This window comes from Mus pahari, chromosome 6 (genome assembly GCF_900095145.1).
Source record: "Mus pahari chromosome 6, PAHARI_EIJ_v1.1, whole genome shotgun sequence".
In the NCBI taxonomy this organism is placed as follows: Eukaryota; Metazoa; Chordata; class Mammalia; order Rodentia; family Muridae; genus Mus; species Mus pahari.
In genome coordinates, this window is record NC_034595.1 from 89,265,862 (window position 1) to 89,277,936 (window position 12,075).

The 12,075-nt window shown below is 51.8% G+C and overlaps 1 protein-coding gene across 1 annotated transcript in view; it reads right to left on the reverse strand.

Annotated features, from left to right (window-relative positions):
- Positions 1 to 729: 729 nt before the first annotated feature.
- The window catches only part of Pink1 (PTEN induced kinase 1), a 13,381-nt gene continuing 2,035 nt past the window's right edge, over positions 730 to 12,075 (reverse strand). Inside the window, exons 2-8 of the mRNA XM_021200165.2 lie at positions 8,402 to 8,686; positions 7,558 to 7,658; positions 5,450 to 5,632; positions 4,859 to 5,022; positions 3,347 to 3,474; positions 2,895 to 3,131; positions 730 to 1,463 (exon numbers count right to left, since the gene is read on the reverse strand). Of these exons, the coding sequence (XP_021055824.1) occupies positions 1,206 to 1,463; positions 2,895 to 3,131; positions 3,347 to 3,474; positions 4,859 to 5,022; positions 5,450 to 5,632; positions 7,558 to 7,658; positions 8,402 to 8,686 (1,356 nt within the window). The 3' untranslated portion in view covers positions 730 to 1,205. The remainder of the gene's footprint in view (positions 1,464 to 2,894; positions 3,132 to 3,346; positions 3,475 to 4,858; positions 5,023 to 5,449; positions 5,633 to 7,557; positions 7,659 to 8,401; positions 8,687 to 12,075) is intronic.

Genomic DNA, 12,075 nt, shown 5'->3' on the forward strand with positions numbered 1-12,075 from the left:
CAGTTTAGCATACTATGCTCTGCTCTATGCTGCAAGCTCGCATTTACTATTCCGTGGCTCCTGTAAGGAATGCTGACCAAAGACAAATCGCCCAGCTCCCACACCACACCGAATGCCTGCTGCAGCTCAGCGGCTCTGAGGGACGCATTCCCAGGCTCTGCAGACCCTGCCATAGGAGGATGGTCATGAACACAGCGTTGCCCTCAGCCTAGAGGGCACATGCCAGGCAACACTGGCCACCTCTGTCATAAAGCCCATTCCTGGCTTGAGGGACCGGGATCACAAACTGCCAGCCACTGCCTTGTCTTGGGTCTCGGTGACAGGTAGGATGGGTCTAACCCCTTCAGCCTGTCCACATTCACCAGCACAGCCATCTGGAGACTGAGGGCAGCGGGAGTGGTAAGTGCTTCCTGGTCAGCAGATGAGAGTGGCTTTCCCCTGGTGGGAGAACACTTGGCTCCAGTGTGCACAAGTCTTTGGCATGGAGACTGTCTTTAATGCTCGCGTCTTTAAAGAGTTAACCAAAAAAAAAAAAAAAAAAAATGCATTTAGCCCAGGAACTGGTAAATTTGACTGGGAGCCATGCTGGTTGCCGCTTACAAACTAAACTAGTTTTTTGCATTTCTATGTGATTGGAAAAAAATGAACAGAACTTTTTTTTTTCGAGAGAGAGTTTCTCTGTGCAGTCCTGGCTGTCCTGGAACACACTCTGTAGACCAGGCTGGCCTCGAACTCAGAAATCCGCCTGCCTTTGCCTCCCGAGTGCTGGGATTAAAGGCGTGCGCCACCACGCCCGGCTAAAAATGAACAGAACTTATTGACGACAAGCAAAGTTCAGTGTCGCCTCGCAGAGCTTGCTTGTTATTTGCCTTAGAGATAAGTTAGTCATTACAACTACTTCATTCCCTGCCTGGCCCTCTACAGCTTACCAACTTCTGGTCTGGCCTGATGACTTAATTCTGCCCAAGAGCCTAACTGGATGGACACAGGTAGTGCCTCTCTCCCTCCTGAACTGTTCAAGGCTGTTCTTCCCATTTGCTGAGCCCAAGGCTTCCTCTGGCTAACCAGTCCCTCCTCCACTCCAGCTTGTCCCCTGACTCCTGCCCACCCAGCCGAGCCACCTCCTTCAGCCTTCGTACACCATCATGACATCACGACACAGATGCCCCTCAGTCAGTTTTTAGTAACAGTGCAGCCCAGAGCCATCATGGGGCTGCCCTCCAGGAGGAGAGGAGGAGGGCCGCCTGGCAGAGAGCCTCGCATTCCAGGTTAGCCAGAAACAGCATCTGCAGCTTTGTCTCCACGCAGCTCTTCTCTCTCAGCCTGTCAGCCAGCAGAGTGGCTGCTGACTGCTGCAGGAGCCAGGCGATCATCTTATCCAATTTCAGGTTCTTCAGGGCTAGAAGATGCTCGCCCCAGAGGCTTAAGTGCAGCACGTTTGCAGCTAAGCGCGCAGACGGTCTCTGCAAAGCAAGGGAAGGTGCCGTCAGAATGCCCGCACAAAGCACGTAGCCCACAGTGTGCGGCCGAGGGAGTGCCACCTCAGGCCTGCCCAATTTGACTTTTCCTCCTATCTTCCCTCAGCTACCCCTTAAACAAGCCCAGGACCTTGCCCATGTCAGTTTCACTGGGACACCTCTGTCATGAAGGGGACCCATACAAAAGGCCTTTGCACCTGATGTAGTTGCTGAGTAGCTGCTATGAGGAGGTGAGGGTGTGAACAGTGAGTGTGAAGAGCAAGGGGTGTGAACAGTGAGTGTGAAGAGCGAGGTGTATAAACTGAGAGGTGTGAACAGTAGGATGTGAAGAGAGTGGACAGTGAGGGGTGTGAATCGTGAGAGTGTAAACAGGAGTATGAACATTGAGAGGTGTGACTAGTGAGTGTGAGCAGTGAGGGGTGTGAACAGTGAGGGGTGTCAATAGAGTGTGAACAGTGAACAGTGAGGGGTGTGAGCAGTGAGTGTGAACAGTGAGGGGTATGAACAGTGGGGTGTGAACAGTGAGGGGTGAGGAGGCTGCAGAACAACAGGCTGAGGCCAGGCCTATCTCAGGGTTTTCTAAGGAGCCACCGGAACCAGACCTGCCATTGCCAAGTTTGGCTCAGGCAGACTGGCCTCCGGGCTCTTGCTGGGATGAGAGCATCATTCCTTCCATTGCTGCATCTTTGCTACGTGTTTCTCAAAAACATCCTTTTCTTTCCAAGCCAGTTTCCTTTAAACAAAATATTGTAGTTACACTTGTTTATCTAGGGGGTGGCAGGCTGCAGGAGTTAGCTCTCTCCTTCCTGTGGGCCGTGGGGATCAAACTCAGCAGCAAGTCTTTATCCACCGAGCTATCTTGCCGGCTGGGCCTAAGGGTTTTTCATTCTTGTTGGATCTGTCCGGTGTGTGTGGGTGTGCGCGCTGTGCATGTGTGTATGTGTGTGTATGTGTGTGTATGTGTGTGTGTGGTTCTCAGAGGATAACTTGGTGGGGTCAGCTCTCTCCTTTTGCCTTCATGTGGCTCCCAGGTTTTGAACTCGGGTTGTCAGGTGTGGCAAGCCCCTTTACCTGCTGAGCCATCTCACCAGCCCATCCTTCTAAGCAACTCTAACATAGCCAAAGCCAAGAGGACTAGGAAGCACGGGTGACGTGGCCCAGCATGCCAAAGCCCTGTGAACAGGGAGTCAAAGGGACCCAAAAGGACCCAGAGGCTACGATGCTAGGCCTCTGATTCAGGGCTAACTGGCCAGCTTCCTGCTCCTGTTTCTTCTCAAACCTACCCTGTTCTGTAGCTGGCCTTTGCCTGTATATGACAGGCTCTGTTTAACACTGTAGAGCTTGCCTAAACTTAGCCGTGACTCAGACATGAGCAGAGGCCCTCACCCAGAGGCCAGAGCTTGGGAACAGCCTCACCTTGCTGGCCTCTCGCTGGAGCAGTGACCTCACCAGCCGTCTTGCCTCTGGAGGCACCGACTTGGGCATCTCGGGCAGCTGAGCTTCCTGGTAGCTGCGGCTCTCAAGGTGGGCACTGCCTTGGCCATAGAAGGGATTGGCAAGCCCAAAGATTTCATAGGCGATGGCCCCCACAGCCCAGGTATCGGCTTTGCTGTAGTCAATTACCACACAGGGGCCGGAATGGGCTGTGGACACCTGCAGGAAGCAGAAAGAGAGAGGTCAGATCCCTCCAGGAGGCATGAAGCCCTGAGGCATCTGCCACAGCCACCCAGTTGATGCAGACAAACCTCCCAGGAACCTCAGGTCAGCCCAATGAAAGTGGGGGCAGCAGGGAGGGAAGCTTCGCTTATTGGGAACACTCAGGAAACGCTCCCTGCTGGCAGGACACAAACACAGCAGGCAGGACTCACCTCTGGGGCCATCAAGGAGCCATTGCCACCACGATCCACACTGGAGCTGTTGAAAGGCAGCCGCAGGCCAATATGCTGGTCAGCCAGGCAGCAGCCAAAGTCCGAAATCACCAGCCAGGGGCAGCCATCTGCAGAGAGGTGGCCGAGCTCAGAGGCTCAGTCTGCCAGTACTCCTGACAGCCCCTCCCAGATCCCCTCCAGATGCCACCACCAAGATAAGGATGAACTAGAATAGATACAACCCAGAGACAGAAGGACCTCACCCTTGGCTAAGTGGTCCCCAAGGGACTTTATACTCTACGAGTCTTACGTTTGAGTTTGTAATGCTAATAATCTAACAAATGGACCTTGAGAGATAAAGGTTCATGGAGTTCCTTGAAAAAGCCTTATAGTGACACATTTAATTTTGTTTTGTTTTGTTTTGTTTTGTTTTTTTGTTTTTTCGAGACAGGGTTTCTCTGTATAGTCCTGGCTGTCCTAGAACTCACTTTGTAAACCAGGCTGGCCTCGAACTCAGAAATCCACCTGCCTCTGCCTCCTGAGTGCTGGGATTAAAGGCATGTGCCACCATGCCCGGCTGACACATTTAATTAATTTTTAAAAAGGTTTGTTTTGGGTTGGGGATTTAGCTCAGTGGTAGAGCGCTTGCCTAGCAAGCACAAGGCCCTGGGTTCAGTCCTCAGCTCTCGGAAAAAAAAAAAAAAGATTTTATTTTTATCTATGTGCATGTGTCTGTCTAGTGTGTGTGTTGGTGCCCGGGGAGGCCAGAAGAGGGTGTCAGATCTCCTGGGACTGGAGTTAGAGGCAGCTGTGAGTTTCCACTTGGGTGCTGGGAACCAAACTCAGGACATCAAGAAGACAGGCGAGCAGTTAACCACTGAGCCATCTCTCCAGCCCTGCAACTCCTCTAGAACATCCTCAGGCAGGCGGCTTCTCATTACATGCTGCCAGTGATGGAGAAGCTGGGGGTTTGTGTGGGCAGCTTTCACTGAGCAACAATCTATCTGCCTTCCTTGTACAGGTTCAAGAACTACAGGATGAACGGTATTGTTCTGCAAGGGGGCCACAGAGAAGACCCCAGGAACTATAAGAGGGCTGTTACCTATCTCACCCATAAGATGGGGGGGAGTCCTCTCTTGAAGTAGAGCTAAAGAAGGCAGTATAGAATATTCAAAGGGCTGGGGAGATGGCTCAGTGGTTAGAGTGATGAGGACCTACTTGAATCTCCACCACCCATGTCAAAGCTATAACCTCAGCACTAGGGCGATGGAGAGAGATCCCAGGGGCTCAGTGACCAGCTAGTCTTACTGAAACAGTGAGTGCCAGGCTCAGTGAATGACCCTTTCTAAAAACATAAGGGAGAGAGAAGGAGTCAGGGGCCAGGCCCCAACCTCTGGCCTTGACATGTGCATGTCACATGTACGCACACACCCTGCCCTCAGGGTCTCTAACCCCCCCTCCCTGGAGCACTCTGGGTGCGTCTGGAGCACTGTGGCTCTGGCCAGCATCTACCTGAGTCCCACTCCACAAGGATGTTGTCGGACTTGAGGTCCCGATGGGCAATGCCCTGCTGAACCAGATGATCCACGCCCTCCAGCAACTGCAAGGTCATCATGGTAGCCAGGCGAGAATTGGGAGTCTGCTCTTCAAGGTACTGGCGCAGGGTGCAGGGGTAGCTGGCAGGAGGGGACAGACTGTCTGGGGATCACAATTTCCATGGCCTCACTCCCTGCGAGGACTGGGCCTTTCCTCTTCTGGAGCTTCTCCTATCTTTATTCCCAGGCATCCTTTCAGATCTCACCCACCCTGACTCCAAATTTCAGAAGCCATGACGGTGCCAATCCCCAACTCCTCAGATGTCTCTGAAGTTAGTTGGCACTGAAAGAGGACGCCATAGAGGGGGGAGCTACCAAGGCGCCAAGAACACATTCTGGAAGATGAGATGACCTATCATTCACTCTAGCACAGCTCTCTCCCACACAGCCCTCACCTCTGCGTGCTTTGTTCCTCCCCGGGCTCCAAGCACAGACCGGCTCCCATCAGACGGGAGAAGCTGCTGCACGATCCTTCCTCCCCCGCCCCCACTCGAGCACCACCACTTACTTCTTCATAACGAGGAACAGTGTGCGACCGTGGCCCAGGCCCTCTGGGTAGTAGTGTGGGGGCAGCATATCGGGATAGTCAGCCAGGGCCCCCGGCAGGAGGGGCACAGATGAAGTAAAGGCGCGGAAAACCCGGATGATGTTGGGGTGCGGGGCAAGCTGCTTGAGACCGTCTCTGGATCTTCTGTTCAGGCAAATGGAACAGCAGATGGGGCCAACATCAGAGACAAGTGCTGGGCAGACGAGCTAAGGCCACCTCCACAGGCACCCATTCAGACAGAGTTACCATATCCACTGCACATCTGCCCTGTTCCAGCTATCGCACCCCAACAGGGGTGACTTCTCCCATTCGATGGCCCCTCTATCCATCTCACGTGGTGGGCACAGTGGCTCAGAGACCCTGGAGGCTGCCACGCTCAGTCCTTGGGCAATGCTACTCATTGCCTCTGAGTTCAGGGCAGAGTGGGAAATGTGGAGTAAGACAGCGACGCTCTGTGTGACTATAGTCGTGCTATGATCTGTGTGAGGCGGTTAATACACACAGAGCACCACAGTCATGCTCAGCAGCAAAGGGACTCAGCAACACTGATGCACTATTAGCATTTACTATGGTCATGCAGAGAGCCAGGCATTAGCTACAATGCTGGAACTATGAATAGAGCGGAGTCACCGTTTTGAAATCCAACGCAGGAGTAATTCTTTTAGCTCTCTGAGGACAGGGACCCAGCCCAAGTCATCTCCCCCATCACAGGGACTAGCATCCCCTTTCCCAAATGAGTCCCCAACACTGATGCAGTTTGCTGTAGTGCTGCCACCTTGTGGCCCTTGTTCACTCCTGCAAGATGCCCCACAGCCAGGGCCCCCACAGAAACGGGGTGGTTAACATTGTGCATAGGGTGGCTCTGTCCTTCAGCCAAAGCTGACTGGACCCAAAGCGGGCATTAGGAACCAAGGTCAGAGTGCTCATGGGTCCATCTGAGATCCGGATGGCTGCTAGGAAAAGAAACAGGCAGGGAGGTCACTTCTCTTAGGGGACACAGGGAAGGAGACTGGAAGCAAAGGCCTGCAGGACCAGAAGAGCCACAGGGAGGAGACACCAGTGCTAAGGGTGGTGCAGAGGAGAACGGAGGAGTGCCCAGTGATGAGTCAAGTTCTGGAGGATGCCTGCCCTGTCCTGGGGCCCTGTGGACCTAGTTCATGTGTGTTCCTGTATTGCCCCTCTGTGTCATAAGAATAGGTCTCTGCACTATGTAGCATTGTCCTTGTCCCGGGTCAATGGTGACAGGGAGTGTCAGGACCTCAGCAGGAGGCTGGCACCCCAGCAGGTGTCATAGGAGCTCCGAGGCAGTGTGGGGAGATGGGAGGTTTGGTCTGAGCTAGGTCTGTCTGCAGTGTGCAGAGAGAGCAGCCTGGGCACTGCAGACAGCCAGAGCTCGGGCTTCTGAGGAAGGCAGTGTGGGCTTTTGGGAGTGGGGAGGGTACAGACAGGCAAGGCGAGACCTGAGATGGGAGAGGCAGCAAGGAACAGGGTCCAAGGCTTCTGGACAGAGGCCAAGTGTTCTGGGGGGAGGAGGGGGTTGTTTCTCTGGAGACCCAGCAGCACTTCTTGGCACAGGCACCAGGGGTAGAATACAGAACCAACTGTCAACCAGAGAAACCTGGAAAGATCGGACAGACACACAGGACCGAAGGCCAGGTCGCTAAGAGAGTCATGGAAACAAGTAAAAGGGTCAGTGCTACAGGAGTTTGCACTTCAGGCTCTCGGCCACTGTCAAGTGTTCCGGCCCATGGAGACAGTGCGCGTGAACCACGAGGTGGCGCCATATTCACACAGGCTTACCACTAGGTGGCGCTACACCCACGCACTGCTTTGCCAGAATTAGGACAATGCCCAGCCTTCTGAACTGGGCCTCTGGATGGTGTTCACTCCTCGCCCAGCCATCCACATCATTATTAGCCAGTGTGAGACAAGTTTAACTTATCCACAAATGGAAAATCCTTCCAGGACATCACCATGCAGCGTAGTAGATGTGGTGCTGAATGCTGGGGAGACAAATGATGCGTTTGTTCTCAAAGAGCTCTTGATTGCTTGGTGGGCAGAGTGCTCACCTGTAAGTAACGGCTCCATACTCTCCATCCAAAGCCACGCGGCTGGCCGGGACCAGCTCCTGGCTCATTTTGCTTAAGATGGCTTCGCTGGAGGAACCTGCCTGAAACACAGCCACAGGGCACGTGTGATTAAACAGACCTGTGGGATCTGAACCAAGACGGTTGCGACCTAGATCTGGCTTTGACCATCAAAGTGAGATAAACACCTCTAAAGTGGCACGCCCAAACCAGCTACTCCTGGAAACCGGTGGAAGGTACCACTTGGAGCATGCTTGCTGTACCTGGAGCTCTGGGTAGTCAAGTGGCCCTGGGAACGAACAGAGGCCAAGATTTCAGAGCCCAAGCTGCCTGCCACCAGGGATGTCTTTTATCACCACCAGCTCAAAACTGACCACAGGGAGGGGACAGTCAGCCTGGGATCATGCTGGGGTATAGAGAAGACCATGGCTCCTCCCTGGCCAGGGAAGCCGGTCATGGAAGGAGGAGTGAATGGTTTTATGGCTGACCTCACACGAAATAAGCGTCAGCTCAGAAACTGGTGTTTTAGGCCGTTCCTGCTCAGAGTAGTTCACAGAACAGAAATCTGGGCACTATCAGAACTTTTGAAGAAATCAGATGCTCAAGGTCCACCCTGACTGAATCCAAATCTGCCATGGGACCTGAGTCCTTGATAGATGGTGGACGTGTTACAATCAGAGACCACCAGCATCAGACTCTCACATAAAACAGTAGAAGCCTAACCCCATAGGCTTTCTGTGGAAAGCCTGTGAAAGTCTCCCCCAGTCCCCAATAACTGGATCTCTTTGAGAAGTGTCTGCTCAGAACAGGGAAGGTCCATCCTTACCGAGATATTCCACATCATCTTGATGGCAAAGGGAAAGGCGGGGGGCCCTGGAGTCTGCTCCCCATCTGCTCCCTTCAGGACGACATCTGGGTCCTTTCCTAGAAGGCCAAGGTGTTTGGACTTTTCCAGGTGCAGGGGCAGCGTGGGCATGGTGGCTTCATACACGGCGGCATTGCAGCCCTTGCCAATGGCTTGCCCTATCAGATAATCCTCCAGATGGAAGCCCTGCCAGCATCGCGTGTCCAGTGGGTCAGACACACGCTTGGTTTTCTGTGTAAAAATTGCCTGTGAGGGAAAAGAATGCAGTTATCTGGAGGTAGGGGGGATGGGGGATGGGAGGGACCACCCACATAGCAAACACAAGAGGGGGAGGCACATTGAGGCAGGGTTCTCATGCAGCCTGCTTCTGCTTCATTGCCTCAGACAGTCTTTCTCACACATCTCCTCTCTTTTTTTTTTTTTTTTTTTTGGATGGGGGTGAGGGGTGTATTCGAGACAGGGTTTCTCAGTCTAGCCCTGGCTGTCCTGGAACTCACTTTATAGACCAGGCTGGCCTTGAACTTAGAAATCCACCTGCCTCTGCCTCCTGAGTGCTGGGATTAAAGGAGTGTGCCACCATACCTGGCCCGAGACCTTGTTTTTAACAACTAAACAAAACAAGACAAGTAACTTGTATGGGTACTTTTTTCTTGCCATTATTCTATGAACAGTCACGTGGCATTTATTCGGGTCTGTGTAAAGCCACGTTGGGCACTGTGAATGATGTATGGACAACTGACAGCCCACAGGAGTTCGCACGGGTCCATACAGAACCATCGTCTTATTGACCTCGTACTTCTACATTTGGATATCTGAACAGGATTCCCCATGATCACTCGGGGACAGCTGTGGTTTGTTCTGGAGCTTTGCCAGGCTGGGCTGTGCATGCCTACACTTGCTGGTTTCTGGGGTCCTGGGGCCTTACCTACACTAGGCAAGTGCTGTCACTGAGCTATATATACCCCTGCTCTGCATATCTATTTGGGCTTGCTCTGCAGTCCCCTCTCCCCAAGTCCCTTCATGATCTCTCCCCCCTGGCCCCCATCTGTGTTCTTGCTGTGCCTGGCAAAACCCTATTTACATAAGCCCTTCCTCCAGAACCAGCCCTGGGGACCAGCCTGTCACACAAAGCCTTCTGTGGTTCCCAAGGCAGTGGGTCCCTAGAAGCTACTATACCTTGAACCAAAGCTTCTAACTGTTTAATACAATGGAAATGGGTGTGCCCTTGCCCATAGCTTTACAAACCCAAACCCCCAAGGGGTGGGAGAGATATTTGCAGAGTGATCCCCATCAACCAGGGTTTTGAGCACAAGATACTATACTGCGGTAGCACATTCCACACTGCATGGTCCAGGCTTAACTGTAACTACACTTGCATGTGTATATGCACATGTGTGTGGGCATGTGTGTATCCATGTGTGCACACCTGTGCATCAGTGTGCAGCCTCACACAATCTCACTTCATGTGGTCTCATGTGCTGACCACTCAGTCAAGACACAGGGTTGCTCCGTGGCCACAGCTCCTTGGTTCCTCCAACCTCTGTACCACCATGTTGCCATTCCCAGACAACTCGTATCAAGAGAGTTGAGACACAGAATCATGTGGCATGTAGCTTTCTAAGCCCCAGTTTCTATATTTAGCCTGCTGCCCAAGGTACATTCAAGTCCCAACCTGCATCTCTAGCTGGTTGCTTGTTAACGGCAGAGGAAGACTTCATCATGGACATACAAACCACGGCTTATGTTACTCTCTTCACTCACTGGTGGATGCTTTTGTTTTGGGGTGTTATGAACAATGTTGCTACCATCATCAATATACTAAACTAAATGGATTTATATTTAAATTGTGATTTTTTTTTCTTTTGAGACAGAGTCTCACTACATATATATCTGGCTTGCTATGTAGACCAGGCTCTGCTCAGACTCAGTGATCTACCTGCCTCTGCCTCCCACAAGTGCTCAGACTAGAGATTTTGGTCCACCAAGCCCAGCGTACATTGTCAAATACGTATAACGAACATTTGAACACTTCTGCAGTGTCAGGAATGATCGTGTTGCTAAGCAACCACTATCATCATCCAAGCTCTGCAGACCTCTAAGACCCTGTGCCTACTATGTAACTACACTCCGTTCCTCCTCCTCTCTGTCTGGGCACGTGGAGAAGCCTGGCTCTTAGAACTAGAGCCATATACTGTCTTTAAGATTCATCCATGTGTAGCAGGCACCAGAATTCCCTTCCTTTTCAAAGGCTGGATAATACTTCTATTGTATCTACTCTGTTTATCCATTCATGTATTGAAGGACACGGGATGGGGGCGGTCACTTCAGCCCCTGTCTATTGTCAGTAAGTAGCCTTGAGCTTCAATGCATAAAGAAGGTCTGTACACGATTTCCATTATGCCAAATATTCATACAGAAGTGGGATTACCAGGGAGAATGAGTCTATTGTTAATCTTCAGAGGTTAGGGTTCCTGTTTCCCATAGGACCTGCAGCACACAGGGTTTTGTGTGACTGTTTCTGCTTCCCCCAGTAGATGTTGACAACTCCAGCGACAGGCTGGTGTGGTAAACACCTCTTTAATTTCGTACTACGTTCCATTGGCACCACCAGGAATGAGCACACCCATTTCCCTGCCTCACAGTGTCAGCTATTGTTCTTACTTTTAAGTTAGCTATTCTGGGAAGTGCGAATGGATAGCTCATCTCATTTTCATGCACACCCGTCTAATGGCCAGCGGTGTTGAAAGTCTTTACACCTGCTTACCTGTCAGACCTTTTCCTATTTGTTTGTTCGCTTACTTGAGGCAGGGTCGCCCTGCATAGCTATGTAAGACACAGGAACTGATTCCAGTATTAGGAACAGGGAGGAGAAGAAAATGCTTGTTTGGTCCTTCACGGATGGTTTAGAGCTTGGTGCTTACACCTCTGCCCCTCAGCCCTTACCCTGAAGCATGCAAGGGCTGGACTGACTCTGCGAGTGGTTCCAAACCCCAGGGGAAAGGCTGGTCTCCCCAAAGAAGGCTGAGTTCTGGCAGCCAACCATCTAAGGACTTAAAGTGCAGCTAGTTCTTCCCCGGGCCTGCTTGCTGGTTTTAGATCTGCCAGCCCAGCGAGAGCCAACTCCTCAAAATAAGTCCTAGGCTCTAAATAGACACATCCTATTGTTTCTGTTTGTCTGGATGACCTTGACCAGACAACTGTGTGACTAGAGAGGTCAATGTGCTATTTTAAGAGTTTAAAAGGCCCAAGAGCTTCCACATATCCAGTCATAACTGCACTCTGGTTAAACACTAACACATTAGATCTTCTGTGTTCTCCTGAAGTTCTGGCTCCGCTGCAGTTTCTCTCCCACTGTTTGGCTAAATAGGAGGGCTAGTCTGGCTGGCTCAGCAGAGGGCCAAGCTTTTGAAGGGTGAACTTGGGGCACTGCCTTTATCAACAGTGTGATTTTGAGTAAACCTTTTTACCTTTCTTGAGCATGGGTCCTCTGTAAATTAGGATGACAAGTGCATCAAGGAATAAGAAAGAGTGTTAGGAAGCCGGGCGTGGTGGCGCATGCCTTTAATCCCAGCACTTGGGAGGCAGAGGCAGGCGGATTTCTGAGTTCAAGGCCAGCCTGGTCTACAGAGTGAGTT